The sequence below is a fragment of the Miniopterus natalensis genome, chromosome 17 (genome assembly GCF_054644295.1).
Source record: "Miniopterus natalensis isolate mMinNat1 chromosome 17, mMinNat1.hap1, whole genome shotgun sequence".
In the NCBI taxonomy this organism is placed as follows: domain Eukaryota; kingdom Metazoa; phylum Chordata; class Mammalia; order Chiroptera; family Miniopteridae; genus Miniopterus; species Miniopterus natalensis.
Window position 1 is genome coordinate 44037169 of NC_142097.1, and position 18442 is coordinate 44055610.

The 18442-nt window shown below is 62.3% G+C and overlaps 1 protein-coding gene across 1 annotated transcript in view; it reads right to left on the reverse strand.

The window, feature by feature from the left end:
* Positions 1 to 11033, reverse strand: part of DNAH17 (dynein axonemal heavy chain 17) — a 74532-nt gene extending 63499 nt beyond the window's left edge. Inside the window, exons 1-12 of the mRNA XM_087825769.1 lie at positions 10689 to 11033; positions 8829 to 9022; positions 7903 to 8095; positions 7553 to 7652; positions 7231 to 7316; positions 6930 to 7055; positions 6070 to 6222; positions 5838 to 5924; positions 4170 to 4337; positions 3298 to 3414; positions 1257 to 1522; positions 447 to 642 (exon numbers count right to left, since the gene is read on the reverse strand). Of these exons, the coding sequence (XP_087681895.1) occupies positions 447 to 642; positions 1257 to 1522; positions 3298 to 3414; positions 4170 to 4337; positions 5838 to 5924; positions 6070 to 6222; positions 6930 to 7055; positions 7231 to 7316; positions 7553 to 7652; positions 7903 to 8095; positions 8829 to 9022; positions 10689 to 11033 (2031 nt within the window). The remainder of the gene's footprint in view (positions 1 to 446; positions 643 to 1256; positions 1523 to 3297; positions 3415 to 4169; positions 4338 to 5837; positions 5925 to 6069; positions 6223 to 6929; positions 7056 to 7230; positions 7317 to 7552; positions 7653 to 7902; positions 8096 to 8828; positions 9023 to 10688) is intronic.
* Positions 11034 to 18442: the final 7409 nt, after the last annotated feature.

The following is an 18442-nucleotide window of genomic DNA, read 5'->3' on the forward strand; positions in this document are numbered from 1 at the left end:
CCTGACCCTGGGCTCCTGTATCCACCTGCCTCCTTAGCATCTCCATTCGGGTGTCTCGTGGGCACCAATGTAGCCAAGACGGAGCAGCCGGTGCCACCCTCCAGCAGCTGTCTCCACCTGCGGTTCCGGCTGACCCAGTCCCACCCTCCGGCCGCCAGCCCACCGTCGCCGGCTGATTCCTCTCCTCCTCACGGATCCATTTCCAAGGGCCTGAAATCTCACTGGCTCTGTGACCAAAACCCAGTCGGCCCTCACGCCTTCTCTGCGGCCACTCGCTCCAGACCGGCAGCCTCTCATCGTCTCTCCTGGGTTCTAACGGGGGTGCCCCCTTCAACCTATTCACCTCACAGCGCCTGGAGGGACCCTTGAAAATACGGCCCCGCTCGAAACCCGGCCGTGGTCTCAGAACAAAGGCCCAGCGCCCCCCAGGCACAGGGGACACCCACCGCCTTGCTGAAGTTGACCCGGATGAGGTTGGTGGCCGGGTCCCGCTGGATGAGGGGCTGGCCCAGGTTGAAGCGGCAGTCGGCGTCCACCCCCGACACCCACTGCAGGTAGATCCTCTCGCGGTAGCTCCTCAGCAGCTCCATCATCTCGTCGTATTTCTGGTAGATAAGCTTGGCCTCCACACTGGACATGACCCTGGAGTCAGAGTCAGGCGGAGGGGTGAGGCGCGGGGCACCTGCCAGGGGTGTGACGCGCCATCTCCTCGGGGCTCCGGTGGCAAGATCCCCGGCAGCAGTGGCCCCACGTGGCCGGGGCTTGATTCAAAGCTGCCAGCTGCCCCAGTGTTCTCCGTCCCTTCTGATATCCGACCGATGGGAGGAAGCCAAATAGGCTCCCCCTGGGCGGTCTCCCAGGACGTCCCTCTTCCAGGCCCCAGTCGGGCTCACCTGCGCCCCCCCAGGTTCTGCTGGGAGCCCTCCCATTCCTCTGCCTGCCTTCAGGTCAATGCCAAACGCAGGTGACAGCGGCCACCTCCCTGCCACAAGCACTGAGCAAGCGGCCTGGGCCTGTTCTCACGAGGGGGTCTCTGTGGATTTCCACCTGACTGTCCGTCAGGGGGGAGGGCAGGCGGATTCCTCCTGACCACCCATGTGGAGAAGGCACCCAGAGGTGGGGACACACACAGGCCTTTTCCGGGAAGCTTGTGCCTGAAAAGATGAGGCTCGGCCGGTAGGAGGCGTGGGGCTGCCTCGCAGTTTTCCCAGCATCACCCCCCAGCCCAGGGCGGCCCGGCTGCTCCCCCGACTCACGGGTGCTCGATGTGCTTCAGGTGCCGCATGGGCACCTCCAGCCGCTCCTGCAGCTCCAGGCTCCACTTGAGCTGCCCGGCCACGGGGGGCATGTTCTTGTGGATTGGCGGGATGTTCCCGTCCGCGGAGGCCGCGATCTGGGCGTCGTACAGGATCTTGGTGTTGTCCAGCTCGGCGTCGAACAGCTCCAGCATGACCGAGTAGCGGGGCACCACCTCGGTGAGAATCAGCGGCCGCTCCAGGAGGCCCCCAAACATGTACAGGAGCTGGGGAGGAACAGGAGGCGGGCCTCAGGGAGGCCTCCCCACCGCCGCCCGGGCCTGGCCCCGAGGAGACCCGCACCAGCCCCGCGGCGGCTGGCATGATGCTCCCACTCCAGCCAAGCGCCAGGAGGGAGAAATACACGTCCTGCCAAGGCAGAGACGCCTTCTCTGCGCAGCCCCTGGCTGGGCGACGCCTCCAGGAGTCTTGTGATGACGTGTGCCGGGTCCCAGGATACTGGGCTTATAAACCCGCAGCACACGCCAGGTCCACGGTCCGGGGAAATGTATTCCAGGCCCAGGAGAAACAGGGTTTGGGCGAGGAAGAGCCGAACAGTTAAAAAAATACGATTTAAAAACTATAAAACCGCCCGGCAGGCGTGGCTCAGTGGTTGAGCATCGACCTCTGAACCAGGAGGTCACGGTTTGATTCCGGGTCAGGGCACAGGCCCGGGGTGCAGGCTCCTCCATCCCCAGCGGGGGGCGTGCGGGAGGCAGCCGGTCAGTGACTCTCGTCACTGATGTTTCTCTCTCTCCCTCCCTCCCCCTTCCTCTCTCTGAAATCAATAAAAACATACTAAACAGACAGACAAGCACTGTAAGAACAGCTGGGACACTGCAACTGCGCAGCCAGGACGTCCTCTGACAGCCAGGCAGAGAAATAAAGGCCGAGTCGCAAAAATTACTCCCCCTAGGAAGGCACTCGCCCTCAAGGATGTGCCCAGGCAAGAAAACACCCCCCCCCCCCGGGGAAGCTTGCTCTACTCGGAACAAACAAGGGCCGTGGGGAAAGGGGAACCGGGAGGGAGGGCGCCGAGCTCACGCTGCGCGGGGTCCCCAAACGGCGGCGCTCACCCAGCGCTGGGTGTGAGCTCGCACCTGGGTGAGCGGAGCGTCCCGGGGCTGTGGTAGCAAAGTGCCAGCAACGGGGCAGCCTAAACATGACCTTTTGGGTGGCCACAGGGAAAGGGGGAGCGATTTGCAGGTCCCCCCAAAGCCACCTGGAGCGGCCACGACCCCTGGGAAGTAACCGAACCTCTGATGTTCTCCTGGGGCCGCTCCTTCCTGCAATTACCCCCGGGGGGGGGGGGGGTGCTGAGACAGGAGGTCGCCAGGGTCTTTTTTTTTTTTTTAAGTCGACATGTGATGGTTAGAAAATACAAGCTCCCCTGGCTGCTTCGCGCCTCCCCCCCCACGTTTTCCCCTCTCCCTGTGCCCGTGGCCTCCTTTTCATATTCACAGATTCTTTTGGCTGATGACGTCTGGGAAGGAAGCTAATTTCATTTTCTGCGAGGAGGAGATGAAGTGGAAAATTGCTCTAGAACTTTCTCTGCTGTGCGCGAATTACCGACGGTGAGAAACAATGCGGAGGCAGCTTGGGAACAGGCAGGGGACGGTGGGCAGGGGAGGGAGGGGACCCCGGGGCCCATCCTAACCAGGGGGCTGGGCTGTCAGAGGTTCTGAGGCGGAGAAAGGAGCAGATGGAGCTGGGGGGGATCCCAGTTTCCCTTCGCTTTTTTTTTTTGCTTTTCCGTCTGGCGCGCATGTAAAGGTAACGTTTAGAAGGTGACTTTTCCTTCTGCAGCACAAAAGCGGGTTACGGCCGCCGTGGGAGAGGGCGTGGCACAGGAGAAAGCCGGGGGGCAGAGCAGGTGTGTCGGGGAGCTGAGCTCCCTGGGGGGGCGGCTTCTACCCCGAAGGTGCCCGAGCCAGTCCCCCCCTGACCTGCCTCCGCCCTCAGCGGGCCAGGTTCTCCGCCACAGCGCCCCCGCCCCGGGTACCTTTGCGCAGGACTCGATGGAGTTGCTCTCGTCGAAGGCCTGGCAGAAGATCGAGGCCAGCCTCCTATCCAGGTCTTGAATTTTGGTCTCAAAGTCAGCGTAATCGTCATTGAAATTCTAAAAGAGAATTAAAACGTCAACCTCTTTTATTAAAAAATATGTTTTGCCCTGGCCGGTGTGGCTCCGTGGTTAGAGCGTCGGCCCACGGACTTGAAGGGGCCCTGGGTTCGGTTCCGAACAAGGGCATGTACCTCGGCTGCAGGCTCGATGCCCGGCCCGGGCCCCAGCTGGGGCATGTGCGAGAGGTAACCAATCAATGTCTCTCTCTCATACGGATGTTTCTCTCTCTCTCCCTCCTTCCCTTCCACTCTCTCTGAAAAAGCAATGGAAAAAATACCCTCCGGTAGGGATAAAAAAATGAAATAAAATAATAAAAATAGATGTTTTTATTAATTTTAGAGAGAGAGGAAGGGGGAGAGAAAGAAACATCATTGTGAGGGAGAAACATTGCACGTCCCCTGCTAGGGATCAAGCCCACGACCTGGGCCTGTGCCCCGACCTGGAGTCAAACCAGCGGCCTTGACCTTTTGGTACATGGAGGGTGCTCAGCCAACTGAGCCACACGGGCCAGGGCAAAACATCAGCCTCTTTGCTGGCATGCAACGCAGGGGCGGTGCTCACCCTAAACCAGCCCCTCTCCTGCCGGCAGGACTCTGGTGACGTCCCGGCTGAGCATGCGCCCTGCCTGGGACCTCTCCACACGCAGTTTTCGTGACATCTTTCAGTGTTGGGATCGTCCGCCCGCACGCCCCTCTGTGGGCCTCCCGCCCCCTGGGGCCTCCGTCATCGCTCCAGCCCAGGCCCCAACCCACCAAATCTCCGGGGTCCAAGGGGTCGTATTTGCAGTCAGCAAAGACCTTCACCAGCTCGAAGACCTCCTCGTGGATCTGCGTGACCAGGCTTCCCAGGATGTTGCCCCGCACTCCCCCCACCTCAATCTTCTCCAGCTTCAGAAACTCGATCGCCGTTTTATAAAGGTCCTGGTGGAGCAAGAAGCCAGGACGCCAATCGGTCCGTGTTCATAACCACACTCAACGGCTCAGCCACGAATCCAGCTCTGGGACCAGCGGGAGGAGCCGGGGAGCAAGCGGGATACCCCAGGGCCACGTGACCAAGGGGGGCTCTGTGTATTTGGGCGAATGCTCTCTGAAGTCATTTCTGGAACTTGGAGAAAGGTCGAAGGAAGGGTTCTATGAACTGTCTCCGAGTCCTGACCACGGAGGAGGTGGTGATGCTGGGTCCTTTCCTGACCTTACACCGGCTGGAACAACCACATAGTACGGGCCCTGCTTCCTCGCCTCGGAAGGAAGCGGTTTCTGAGGCTCTTGCTAAGCTTCAGATTCTCTGCTTCCTGGGGAGACCACCCCACACTCTGAGCCCGTCCCTGGGGGGATCTGAGAGGACACCCTCACATACGACGCCCGATGGGCGCCCCCGTAAATTCTACTTCCTCTGAGGTGCCGCTCACCCCTCTTCTCTAGAACCCCCCACTCGCCGCCGGTGCTCCCGGCTTTGACGTTTAATCACACCCATTAACTAGCGCTTCTGCGCGTGGCTCTTATTTTCTGATCGAGGCCCCAAAGCCTCCCTGAGGGCCACGAGCGGAATCTGACGCAGGCAGATGATGCGAAAGGTGCTCAGATCAGTTCCCGAGGCCGAACGGGGTCCCCAACATGCACGAGCTGCATCGAGCGACCACCAAAGCAAACCCAGTGAAAGCCATGCTTGGCCATGCCCTGGGCTTTCGGGCTCTTCCCCGGGAGGAGGAGACACGGGGCTGCAGCCCACGGGCGGGGGGTGGACAGCAAGACGGCCTCTCTCACCCCCAGGGCCCCTCTGTTCCGCGATCTCCACCCTGGCCCAGAATCGGCGATGCAGGACCAGCAGCTACATGGCCAGAGCCTGACTGGGCCCCGCAAGTCCTCCGGGCACGAAGACACCCCCCGTGGCTGAGACCCCGACAGGCCCTCCCGAGGCCACTGCCGATGGCGCCCATCACATAACCGACCCTCAGTGGTTCGAGGGTGGCTTCTCCCCTTTTCACGAGGTGCCGAACATGTTCACAAAGTTTTAAAACCCCCACACAGTTTAAAAACACAAGGCAACACCTCCTCACCCTCCACGTCTCACCTCTGGCCCTCAGAGGAAACCACCCTGAACCGCTGTCACCTGCTTCTGTTTTCATTTAAGGTCCTCATCGGCGCTGACTTAATCCCGCTGGCCCTGTCCCCTCGGTCTCCAGGCCTCCTGACCGGTCAGCCCCTGCGTCATTTAGCCGCTGCTCGAAGGCAGGAGGCAGGAGCCGCGGACGGAGCCACCAACGGGCCCCTTTGGCTCCTGGCTCACGGCCGGGCACGCAGGAGGCCGGCCCGAGGCTCCGTTTCCCCACGACACCGGTGGGGGCGGGTGGCAGACGCGGCTACACCCCGGCGAGGGCGGCCTGGGACGCGCAGGGAAGGTGAGCCCGACTTCCCCTTTACCTCAATGGTCTGGATGCGATGGAAGAAAGAGTTTATTCTGGAAAACGCAAGGGAGGATGGGAATTCCCAAGGCACCAGCTCCTTGCCCTCCTGGGAGAGGGGGAGAGGGGGAGACGGGAGGGGGCTGAGCCGGTGCCCACGTCACTCTCATGCCTTCCGCCCGGTGCCCGCGTCAACCCCACCTCGCTAACGCCCCGCCGGGTCCCGCCGGCCAGGCCGGGCCGGGCCGCACCTTGAAGAAAAGCTTCATGTTTGCGCAGCAGAAGTCGTAGGTGCGGTGCAGGCCCCTCAGGACGGCCACGGACAGCGAGATCCCGTTCAGCACCTCCTCGATCTCGCCCTGCAGGCCTTTCAGCACCTCCTCGGGGCCCAGGAAGGTCCGGGTCTGGGTCGAAGACAAGACATCGCTCAGCTCTGGCGGGCCACGTGGGGCCGCGTGAGCCGCGTGGGCCGCGTGGGCCGCGTGGGCCGCGTCTGGGCGCACTGCCGTGGGCTGTCAGGCCCGTGGGAAACCCGCCGCCGTGGGCCCCGCGACCTGCTTCTCAGGACGCAACCCGTCTGCCCGGTGCCGGCGGCTCTTCAGGAGCCTGAGCGGCTTCCCTCCCCGGGCCCTCCTCCCCCGCGAAGGCTCACAGGTGACTAGGACTCTGGGGATGAGCCCGGGACACCCTGCTACGGGCTGCAGGGCTCTGGGCTGCAGTGCCCTTAGGGGCCTGCAGACAGGGCTGAGAGCATGATCTTGGTGCCCCCGGGCAGCCCGGCTGGCTAATGGTGCTCGTGAGGAGGAGGAAAGGGAACCTGTGTTGAGGGAGACAGGAGCCAGCTCAGTGCAGGGCCACAGGAGCCCACAAAGCCCCGGCCAAGCCCCCCCCTTTCCTCCTTCTGACAGAGCTGGGGGTCCGGCCGGCACAGCCCAGGTCTCGGGAGAGCTCTGGGGGGCCACCTAGAAGCTCCAATTTAGCCCATGGCCTGAACACCCCTGTGCCAAGCTCTGCGTGTCTCTCACCCGCCGGGGAGGCCGGGCGGGGAAGCCTGGAGTGGAAGGGGGAGGGGACCGGCGGGGAGGGGGCGCGGGCGGCGGGCCGGGGCTACCATCTCGATGATCTGGTTGCAGAACTCCTGCAAGATGACAATGACCCTGGAGGGCGTGTTGTAGTGCTTGGAGGTGGCCCAGATGAAGCCGATGGTGTACAGCACCTTGGCGATGAAGGTCGGGAGCTGCGGGGACATGGTGGGCGCCCTCTGTCGCGAGGTCTCAGCTCCCTCAGCCCCAAGGCTCCAGGAGGAGACCCCAGTGTGGAGGGAGAGGCGCCTGGTCACCGCCAGCTCCTGCTCCCTAGGACTCGAGCCCCCCCGCGCCCCCCGCCAAGCGGCCTTTCTCCCACGAACATACGCTGGTGAAGTCCGCCTGCTCCATCTCCTCCAGCAGGACCCGCAGAGGCTTCAGGTGCAGGACAATGTCGTTGGCTTCCTTCAGCCCTGCCGGAACAAGGCCAAGGTCAAGGTCAAGTGCGTGTCCGCAGGGAGCCAACACACCGGCCGCCTCCACTGGGCAGGGTGTCAGGGAGACCTGCTCCCTCAAAACACAGGCGCTGCCTTAGAAGGTGGGGCCAGGAAGTTGCTCATGAGGGAGCTGGCCCACCCCCGGGGTTGGTGACCTGCCCCAGGCCCTCCCAGGAGGCACCGGCAGCTTCCTCGGGGCTCCCCGCCCCCACCTTCAGTGACATTCAGGTACACGGTCTGCAGGGCCGGCCAGTAGCAGCTTTTGGCTTTTTCCAGGATCTCAACTATTTTGTTTACTTTGGGCCTGTTTAGCTGAGAAGGGGGACAGAAGAAGACAGGATTTTCAGTAGAAACCCGCAGACCCCGCACCTGTGGCCTGATCCTGCAGCAGGGGGGGAGCTGAGGCACGAACTCGGGCGAGCAGGGTCCCCCCAGGGCTCCCGGGGGCCCCGCACAGAGAGGCCGAGGGCTCGTGAATTCGCCTGGTGCCCGGTGGGCACGTGGGCCGTCTGGCCGCCCAGCAGCTGGGCGCCCGGTCGCCACGGTGGGCGGCAGGTGTCACCTGGTCGTGGATGCACTGCAGGTTCATCAGCCGGGCGTCCCAGAACTCAAACTCGACCCGGGGCAGCGGGTGCAGCCCATCCAGCAGCACCTGGGCCGAGTCTTTGCTCAGCACGTCCCTGATCTGGTGCGACCAGTCGATGATTATGGTCTCGATGGCATGCAGCAGCGAGTTGTCCAGGGCGGACGGCAGCCTGCAAGGCAGGGGGGGCGATGCTTCCGGCCCCCGGGACGGGTTCCAGCAGCCCTGCCCCCACCCCCGAGGCCTCCAGCCGGCAGGCCCTGGACACCCACCAGCAGCCCCGCGTCTCCTCGCCCCATGTCCCCGGGCCCCTCCTCACAGCCACCCGGGGAGGCTGGAGGATCCCCCAAATCTCCCCGGCGAGGAGAGACCCTGAGCACACGGTGGGCGCAGTTAGAGATGCCGGCTCCCCCACCCCCCGAAAGGGAATATAATGTCCAGGATGGGCCCTCTTGGCAGCTCTGGGGTGCCACGGGGCACATACTGGGGCTCGGTGGCCCACGGAGGAACGGCCCACGCGGTGAGTCCCCGAGCAGCCGCCCTCTGACGCGAGCCAGTGGAACAGGCCACCACCCCGCACGGCGCCCAGAGCCTCGCGCCACGGGCACTGCCGTGGTGGCCGGCCGTGTGCGTGTGGGGGTCCCCGGGACGTCACAGCCCCACCTGCTGAAAAGGAAAGTCCCTTCCACGCCCCTCGGTGCCCCGAGTACCCACGTCCTACAGCGGGCGTCCCCTTTCCCGGCTGGGTGGCGCGGGACAGTGACATCCCGTGCGTGCCGTGTGACGCCTGGACGGGCCCCCGTGCGTGGTGGGGGGCCTCAGTGCCCCGCCCCATCCCGCCCTTGCGCCTTCAGCCCCGGCCCGATGCCGCCGCCTGGTCCCTGCCGTCCCGGGCGGGCCCCTACCTCTCCATGGACTCCAGCGTGCCGTCCAGGCTGCCCAGGTGCTCGGGGATGGGCAGCAGGGTCTTGCCCCTGACCTTGCCGCCCATCACGAACATCTCGTTCTTGAGCTTGTGCACCTGCCTCACCAGGTCTTCCGCGACCACGTGGGGCCACCCGACGATGTTCTCAGCCTGGTTTAACAGGGAGTAGAGGACCTGGAAGGAAAGGGTTGGTCCGCGTCCCGCCGGTGCCTTCCCCGGGCCCGAGGCGCCGGGAGGGGCGGCGAGCCCGCCTGCGGGGCCCGGAGCCTGGGGAAACCGAGTCCCGTCCTGTGCCGGGGCGGGGCCGGCGTTTAGACCAAGGACCACGGCCCGGCTCCCCGTGTCTCTAGTGCGGAGCCAGCTCCTGGGAGGAAGACTCGGCTCCTGCAACAACTTTCTGAGCTGCCAGGAGTGCCGTTCTGGGCTAGATCGCGTCCCCCAAACCCATATGCTGAAGTCCCAACCCCCAGCACCCCCGGATGTGACTGTGTTTGGAGAAAAGGTCTCTAAAGATGTGATTAGGTTGCAATGAGGTCACAAGGGTGGGCTCCGATCCCATATGACTGGTCCGCAGGAGGAGAGGCGATCGGGACACAGACACACACGGGGGGACAGCTGTGGGAGGACGGGGGGGACGCTGGCTGTGAGCCACGGAGAGAAGCCCCCGCCGACGCCTGGACCCAGGGATTGTGGCGGCCGAGCAGGTGAATACAGATGCCCGGGGGCTTCAGTTTGGGCGGCCGGGCGCCTCATTCAGATGCGAGGGAAGCTGGCCGGGGTCTGGAGCCCCACAGGGCGGGGGTGCGAGCCCCCATTTCACAGACCCGGACGGCGATGACTAGAAAAGCTACGTCACTCGTCTGACTGCCCGCGTGGGCCGCACCCGCGGTGCCTGTGAGAGCCACGCGGGGAGCAGACAGGACAGCGCGGGGACCCGTCAAACAGCACCGCTTCCCCCTTTCTTCACTCGACGCCTCGGAACCGGGGAAACTCACCGACCGGCACCCGCTCGGCCCCCTCCTGCGGCCGTAGGAACGGACTCTACCCAGCACGTAGGTGCAGGGGTTCTAATGGTATCGAGAGACCAAGGCGAGTCCGGCCCGCGTGGCTCAGGGGTTGAGCGTCGACCTATGAACCAGGAGCCACGCACGGTTGGGTTCCCGGGCGGGGCGCCTGCCCGGGTTGCGGCTCCGTCTCCAGTGGGGGGCGTGCAGGAGGCAGCCGACCAGTGACCCTCATCACTGATGTTTCCGTCTCTCTCTCGCTCCCTCTCCCTCCCTCTCTCTGAAATCAATAAAATAACATCTTTTTTAAAAAGAGAGGGCGATACCCTGGCCAGTTTGGCTCAGCGGTTAGAGCATCGGCCAGTGCCCCGAAGGGTCCCGGGTTCGATTCCAGCCAAGGGCACGCAGCTCAGTCCTTGGCCCCGGGTCGGGGCCTGTGCAGGAGGCAACCCGTTGATGTGTGTCTCACGTCGATGTTTCTCTCTCTCCCTCTCCCCCCCCCCACTCTCTCTGAAAAGCAATGGCGAAAAATCTCCTCGGGTTTGGGTTATAAAAAAAAGAGGGGTGGCGGGGCGAGGACAAGGTGAGGGCCGGGCCTCTGGGCCTTCGGGTGCCCAGCAGCACCTGGGGTCTGGCTGGAGTGCAGGTCTGTCTCAGCCACCGGGGGACAGGGCCCGACCGCCCACGTTCTAACCAGCTCCCAGGCCACGCCGGCGGCCCGAGCACCACCCTGTGGGCAGCGGGGCTCTAGGCCAATCGCTGAGGGCCCAAGGACCCGAGGCCGCTCCCCCCGAGCCCTCGGCCCCCGCCCAGGGCCGCCGCCCCGAGGCACCCACCTCCTCCACCACCGCGATCAGCTGGTCCACAGGCGTGGGGCTGATGTCCCCGTAGAGCAGGTTCTCCTTGTAGTTTTCCTTGGTGATGGCCACAGGCTTCTTCTTGATGAAATAAGCCCCCTTGGACTTGAGGGACGCGGGGAAGCCCAGGCAGGGCAGGATCATGCCGGCCTGGTTGAGCGTCAGCACCAGCACCGAGACGTCCGTCTTGTCGAAGAACTCCAGGAAGAGCGCCAGGTGGTCCTCCGCCCCCATCAGCTTGCCCCACTTGTCTGCCTTGAACTTGAGGATGACAGAAGCCACTTGCTCCAAATACTCAAACCTGACGTCCAGGGTTTTCGCCATCCTGACGATTTCTCACACCGCGGTCATCTGTCAAAGGGACAGACGCACGGATGGACATGCGTCCGGGGCTGTGCACCGCCGGCCCCACCAATCGTGGGAACCCTTCGAAGCCCTGCTCTAACCCAGCGGGGACCAAAGGGTTCACAGTGAACGTTTCCGGGGGGGCTGGGGCCGGGGGTTCCCCTTTTCCAGGTGTGGGAATGGGACGCTGGGGCGTTGGCAACGCCTCTGGAATTTAAGGAAGCCTTTTGCGGTTTCTGATTTCACAGATCTGGGTTTTTACAAAATCAACTTTTTGTCTAAAAATGGCATCAGAAAGGGGTCCCTCCAGAGTCACGCTGTAGATGGCTTGAGAGGCCCTGCTGTCCCCCCAAATCTCTCCCAACCAGCCGGTCTTATCTCAAACTCCCATCTGGCCGTGTTTGGGGTGAAGGTGAGGGGGTCCCAGTTAACAGTCCTGTCTCATGTGAGGCCTCTGGAGGGGCACAGGGGCAGCTTCTCGGGAGGTGGCTCTACGCTGGGCCCTCAGGACCAGTCAGGAGAAGCCTGGGTTGGGGCTTCGGAGAGAAGGGGGGGCGGAGGCAGGCGGGGGCGGGGGACAGGGGAGACCCGCGTCCAGGAAGGGGCCGGGCTCAGGCCCCTCACCGGCTCCAAGCGGGAGCAGAGCCACTTGAGGGTGGGTGACGGGTCCCCTGCCCGCCAGGGCCTGGGTGCCACCCCCGCCTCAGCCGAGGGCCACTCACCAGCCGGGGCACACGCGGCCGCAGGCCGGCAGGGGAACTGACGGGCAGCTCCTCCCGGGCCAGTGAAGGAAATGGCTCCCTCCCCTCGAACGGCTCCAACTGCCACAGAACACCTGCGGGCCCCTCGGCACCTGGGCTTCTAGAACCTTCTCCGCCGGCCCGAGCGGCCGGGCGGCAGAGCAAGGGGCGGCCCTCCGCCGCCGGCCACAGCGGGAGGGCCCCGGACGGTGCCGCCGCTCAGCTCGGTCCCTGAGCTGGAGCCTCAGGCCGCTCGGCGGAGTCACTCACCTACTGGGACTGAAGTCTGCGGACTCGCTAAGCGCCCGCCAGCCGTCCTGCCTCTTCTGGACGCAGTCATTTTTATGATTTCGCCCCCCCGCCCCCCGCGGTCTTGGCTACAACGCGTCGTCTGCTTTTCCCGCAGAGGTGAGTGGACAGCGTAACGCGTGTGACCTGTCCCAGCTTCCCAGCCAGTCGCACCTGAGGCCCCGCCAAGCAAAGGACACAGAGAAGGACCCACGCTGTCTGTCTGTCTTTCTTTTTAAATCCTCACCTGAGGATATTGTTCCCATTGCTTTTTCAGAGACGGTGGAAGGGAGAGAGAAACATCCATGCGTGAGAGACATCGATGGGTTGCCTCCCGCATGTGCCCCGACGGGCCGGAGATCGAGCCCTTGGCCAGAGTCAAACCCGGACGCTTCGGGCCGCAGGCCGGCGCTCTAACCACTGAGCCAAACCGGCCAGGGCGGGGCCCACGTTTTCTAGGTGGCCCAGCAACCTTTCCACGTGAATCCACGGTCCGCGCTGCAGCGGACATGGCGAGCCCTTCGAAAGGGCCAGGGGACGCGTCCTGAACTGCGTTCGGGGCCGAGCTGGCCGCCATGGCCCCACCGGGTGGGCCGCCCGCCGAGGCATCGCTCACGCCCTCGGCTCGGGCAGGCACAGCCCCTCCAGCTCATCTCCGCTCCCGGTCCCCTGGGAGCGCTTCCTCCTGCCGGCAAGTTTCAGGGCAGACGCGGCCCATCGTTAACCGCAATTTCCCCGCCGGGAATGCTCGGCGACAGCGGGAGCCGGGCTACCTGGGTCTCGTCACGCCCCCCCGCACGCATCCCCAGGCTGAGTCCCACAGCGGACCAAGGACAGAGGCCTTGTCCCCTGCACGGGCATGTCCTTGCCCTTGGCACTGGCTCTCGGTTCTCAAAGGTGGCAGCATGGCCAGAGAGATGTCCCCGACTCACTGGATTCCCAGAGGTCACTGCAAGGGTGGACACCGTGGAGGCCCAGGGACCCTTCCTCATTCGGGGTCTCCGCATAGCAAGCCCTGGGAAGAGGCCCCCCCAAGGCACAGAAATCGGTGGCTTCCGAGCCACCCAGGCTGGGACACGGCGGGACAATGTGAGGACTTCACAGAAAGACCGCCCCCACAGTGGGAAGTGGGGGACCCACCCCAGAGGGTCAGGGGCTGAAGTCCAGGTTCTCAAAGCCCCCTCTGGGTCCACGTGAGGGAGCCCCTGGTCCGGGAGGGGTCAGGGCCCCTCTGAGGTGAGTCTTGCTGCCCTCGGCCCATCCAGGTGGAACAGTGGGTAACGAAACAGGTGAGACGTGGTCCACAGACAGGGGGCGCATGGCAGAGCCGTGTCCGGGGGGCTCAGAGCAAAGCCTGGTGGCCGGGGCCCTTCCCGAGGACTGTCCCCTGAGGGACGGATTGTGGCCACCCCTGGGGTTCTTGCAGGAGTCGGTCCCAGGTAGGGGTGGGGTGGGAGGCCGTCTCCTTGCCCAGCTCCTGACCATCCTTTCCCACCCTGCTCACCACACCCCCCGCCCCGGCACCCTCTCTACTTGGGGTGGGGGGTGCTCAAGGCCGGCTGGGCTTTAAGGCTTCCGTGTGCGAGGGCTTCCAAAATATTACAGCTCACCTCCTACCTGGAAATAACACACATTTCTTCCTTGAAAGGACAAGGACTCCTTTTCTTTGGACTATTAAAAAAATCAAACTGTGTCCCAGAACAATCTCTTCACCGACTTCGTTTATAATAAATATCTCATCCTGGGAAATGTCTCCAGATGAAAACCAGGAGCTCCAAGGGGGAGCTACGCACTGAGGCAGCGGGCGGCTGCAAGGCGGGGCTTCTCCCGCTTAAACAGTGGCAGCGTCCTGTGTGGCCCACTCCGCGTGGACTGACCCTGTGGCCTGACCCCGTGGCCCGACGCCGTGGCCTGGCCACGCTCAAGTTCAACTCTGAAGTTCAGGGAGGAACAGACAGACCCAGGGCCGGGGGCTGGGCCTCGGCTGGAGGGGCTTCTCTGCTTTGTTTGGAAAATGAAATGCGCTTTGAATGTGATGAGTCAGGAAGGAGGAATTTGAGCGAAGTCTGGAAATGAGATTTCCTGCCTGTGGTTTGACTCAGCCGGTCTGTCTCCAAATCTCCCCCAAGGACATTCATTCCCCGGTGACAGGGCTGCCTCTGCATCCCGCAGACTCCTCGAGGGGGGTGGGGGAAAATCACTCGGGGGCTGTGTGGATGCAGAGCCCTTTCCTGGTGCCCTGGGAGGACTGGGGCATCTGACGCCCAAGACATGTCCCCTTCAGTGTGGCCTTCGTCCCTGAAGGCTTCTTAGTGCAGAAGGAACTTGAATGTCAGCAGGCCTGTGCCCTGTGTCTCTCCAGGGGTGGCAGCTGTCCCCGCGCGTGCAGGACCCAGGGACTGCCCAGGAGTCCTGGACACGCCTGCACTGGATGGTCGCAGCGCTGTGCTAACTGGTGCAGGAGAGAAGGGCCGGCCACAGCCACACACGGTCCGATGTCATTTATATGAAGTGTCCAGAGCAGGCAACTGCATAGAGACGGAGAGCAGACTGGTGGCTGCCCGGGGCCAGGGGTGGGGGGAGAGCAACTGCCAATGGGAACAGGACTTTCTTTGGGTGACCAGGCCCCTGAGTCCTTTCGGCAGCGTTCCCACCCCCGCCCAGGCTGTGAGCCCCCCGCCCTGCATGGCCATGCCCAGTGGGTCTCTTTCAGGATCCTCTGCCCAGGGACTGACGACAGGACATTCCCTTTGGCAAGGGCATGGCCCTGTGGGGGTGATCGGGCCTCATCACCCGTGACTCACAGGCCTGCAGGTTAGATGGTTTCCTGAGAGGGAAACAGCCCCGTCCGTGCCGGGAATGCCGAGGCGGACGTTCCGAGAACACCGTTTTCTGAAACGCAAACCCGCCAGCCACCGCCTCCCTCCTGGGTCTTCTAGGGTTTTCACAGCGGGCATCTGACAGGCGGCCACACGGCCTCCCCTCGGGGTCCCAAGGGCCAGCAAACTGCTTATGTAAAGAACCAGAGAGTAAAGAGTCTAGGCTTGGGGAGCCACATGGTCTCTGCGACAGCTTCTCAGCTCTGCCACCATTGTTCTGAAGCAGCCACGGGCAGTGTGTGGATGGTGGCCGTGGCCGTGGCCATATTGGGCCTGTGGGCCTCGTTGCTGACCCCTGGCCTGGGAAAGGAGAGCAAACATTACCCAGCTTCATTTTCCTTTCTTTGTGAGTTCAAGAACCTTCCAGAACGGGCACCTGGGAGAAGCCCTGCTTCCTTACTTTGCCGGCGGACTTCCCCAGTGAACTGCTTGAGGGGCCCCCGAGTACAGGTTCTTACCTGTGAGCGATATTCATGCTCTATAGTGCTGACACCCCTCCTTTCTAACCCGTGTTCTTGCCTCACTGCTGCGGCGAGCCGAGCCGAGCGGGGCGGGGGGGGGGGAAGGCCGGGTCCTTGTCTTGCTCCCGATGCTCGAGGGTCCCAGCTGTGGGCTGGTCCTGCGTCGCCGCCTCTGTGACGCGGAGGCAGGCTCCCTCCGTCTCCGCCTCGCTCAGAGTTCTCATCATGAAGGGTGTTGTCGTTCAGGTTTTTGTGAGGGATAAATTACAGATAAGGAACACCTGTCCTTTGAGTTTTTCCCAGCCTGTACGGTTGCTGTCCCGCACACGAGTGCTCATTTCCCTCGGGGCGAGGCCTTGGGCCGTGTGCTGAGCCCGTTTAACCTTCCGGGGGGCTGCGCGGTTCCCCGAGGGCCACTGGGCCGGCGCCTAAGCAGCCGCTCCGGTCGGGCTGTCAAGCTGTCAGTTCCAGGAGGAGGTGCAACGCCGCCTTGAGGTTTGAATTTGCGTTTCCCTGTATGCCGAGCACCTCCCCGTGTGTTCAATCATCCGTATCTCTCCTTTGGTGAGGCCTCGTTTCCAGTCCTGCGCCGGGTTCTGTTCTTGTTTGGCTCCGCAAGATCCCCGCGCATCCTGGAGATGGTCCTGGAACAGGACGCGGCCCTCACGCACTTCCTCCGGGCGTGGCTTTGCTGCTCGGTCTCTTAACCGTCCCTTCCTGAGACCAGACCGTCTTCATTTTGATGAGGTTCAGCGTTACCAGCTTTTCATTCATAGATTGTGGTTCCAATGTTGTACCTGTGAAATCTCTAACCCAAGGGCACAAACACCGCCCTTAATGTTTTCCTCCCGGAGTCCGAGCGCGTCAGTCTACGTCGGGTCTACGATGGGCTCTGAATTAACCGGAGCGCGCGTGGAGGGTCCCGCTCAGCGCGGGGGCGTCTGACTGTCCCCGCCATGCTGTTGGAGCGACTCCTGCATCCTCCCAGGATGCCTTGAAATCGGGGAGAGCGAACGGGCTCTCCTTTTTCACAGTGACTTTGGTTATTTTAGGCCCTTTGTATTTCCCATAACGGCTTTGGAATCCGATTGTCAATTTCTATATTTTATAAAAGCTTCAGGGACATTGCTTAGGGCTGCACCGACTCTACAGGTCCATTTGGGGAGAAGTGAGATCATTACACTATTGAGTCTCCGGGCCCGTACACAGCAGGTATCCCTCCGTTGGTTTTTAAAATCCTTCTTGGCAGTGTTTTTCAGCTTTCTGTCAGCAAATTGCTACCCAGAAGATACTTACATAAACTCACACACACACCTGCTTCTGTGCCACAAAACATTTTAATGAGAAATGAGAAGATAACCGCTTTTGAAAGAAATTCTTCCTACCGATCCTACTATTTTGAAAACAGATGTTAGGAATTATCTCCACGGTTATACTGATCTCGTCGCCAAACACAATATAACCGTTTCCCTATTAAAAATCCTCCTATCTGTTCACGTTGAACAGTCTTACTTCTTTAGAAATCCCCCATGGGGACCGCCCCAGGCGTTTTAACCATCGGGGTAAACACGTGAAAATACAACTTTTCCCCATTTGCTTATAAGGAAACCTGACCGACAGTAGGGAGATGGAAATGCACTGGTCACACTTTTTATATTGCGTATGGGCAGGTGAGTCTGGAAAATGAACGGTGATTTAACCAACAGTGCGAGTGACTCTGCCCTTAGGATCCGAGGGAGCCGGGCGCCCTCCAATAGGACCACATCCTGTGCAGCTGGAACGTTCTTCTGGTTTCTGGCGGCAGCACCACAAACGCCCGGGGTGGGAAACTCGGCCCCCTCCCCGTCACGACTGCGTGAAACACGCCTCCGACCAGACTCCCCGCACCCAGCGGTGCTACTGGACGAACACTCGTCGGCAAAGCAGGCGCTGAACTGTTAGTGGAACCTATAGGCATGACTGACGCCCCAGCTCCAAGCAGGGGCCCTGAAATGCACCTGGGCGGACACAGGTCAGACGTCCTCCTGCACCCCTGCTCAGGGCTAGGGCCAGGGCTCCCCCCACCCAGGGGTGGAATGTCTCTGAGTTGGAGCCAACTCACGTATCCACTGCGCTCGTTAGCGGGTTTCCAGCTACAATAAAATGAAACTTTGGGCCTTGGCCAGTGTCTCAGTTAGCTGAGCGTTGTCCCAGGTCCCTGGTTGGATGCCCGGTCGGGGCACATGCCCGGGTTGCAGGCTCAGTCCCCAGTAGGGGGCGTGCAGGAGGCAGCCGATGGATGTTTCTCTCTCTCCCCCTCTCCTCTCTTATAAAAAAAATTTAAAAAACAAAAAAAAAAACCAAAACAAAGAAAAATTTCCAATACCCTCGTAGATGCTAACTGGTGCCGTGCCGGCGGTGACTGGGCCGCCGATCGCAGAGGGCAGCCCTTCAGGCACGCGGCCCACTGAGCACGCGGGACTGTGCTCCCCCGGCAGAGTGAGTGAGCTGAGGGGTCCTGGGGTTGGAGCTCCGGCTCCTAAACCATCCACATGAGTGACATCATGCCAGCTACACTGGAATGCTTTCGGTTAAATCATAGATGCTGCGATGGATACAGGTATTTTTGTATAGCGACAGCTACTAAGGCCACGGTGAGGCTGCCCAAGTTCACGGGGCGCTGATGGCTTCGAGGAGGGAGCCCCACCCCCCACCGCTCCCACCCCACCGGCCTCAGCCTGACACGCAGGGCTCCGTGCCCACAGAGGACTGGACTGGACGTGGGGATCTGGCCCTGAATCCAATGTTTTCGCTAAGCTGGGAGAGTGTTTGGGTCACGCGTCGTCCACTCTGTCCCTCTGCCTCCCGTGAAACAGCTGGGGCCCTTCGAAATGAGGCCCGAGAGCTGGGCAGCCCCAGGTAAAATCAAACCACGAATGGTGCAAGGAGCCCCACGCAGCCTCCAGGGTGCCTGGGACAGGGCAGGTCTCGAAGTTCACCGAGCTCTGGGTCGAGTCCCCATGTGTGAGGCCAGGCACCTC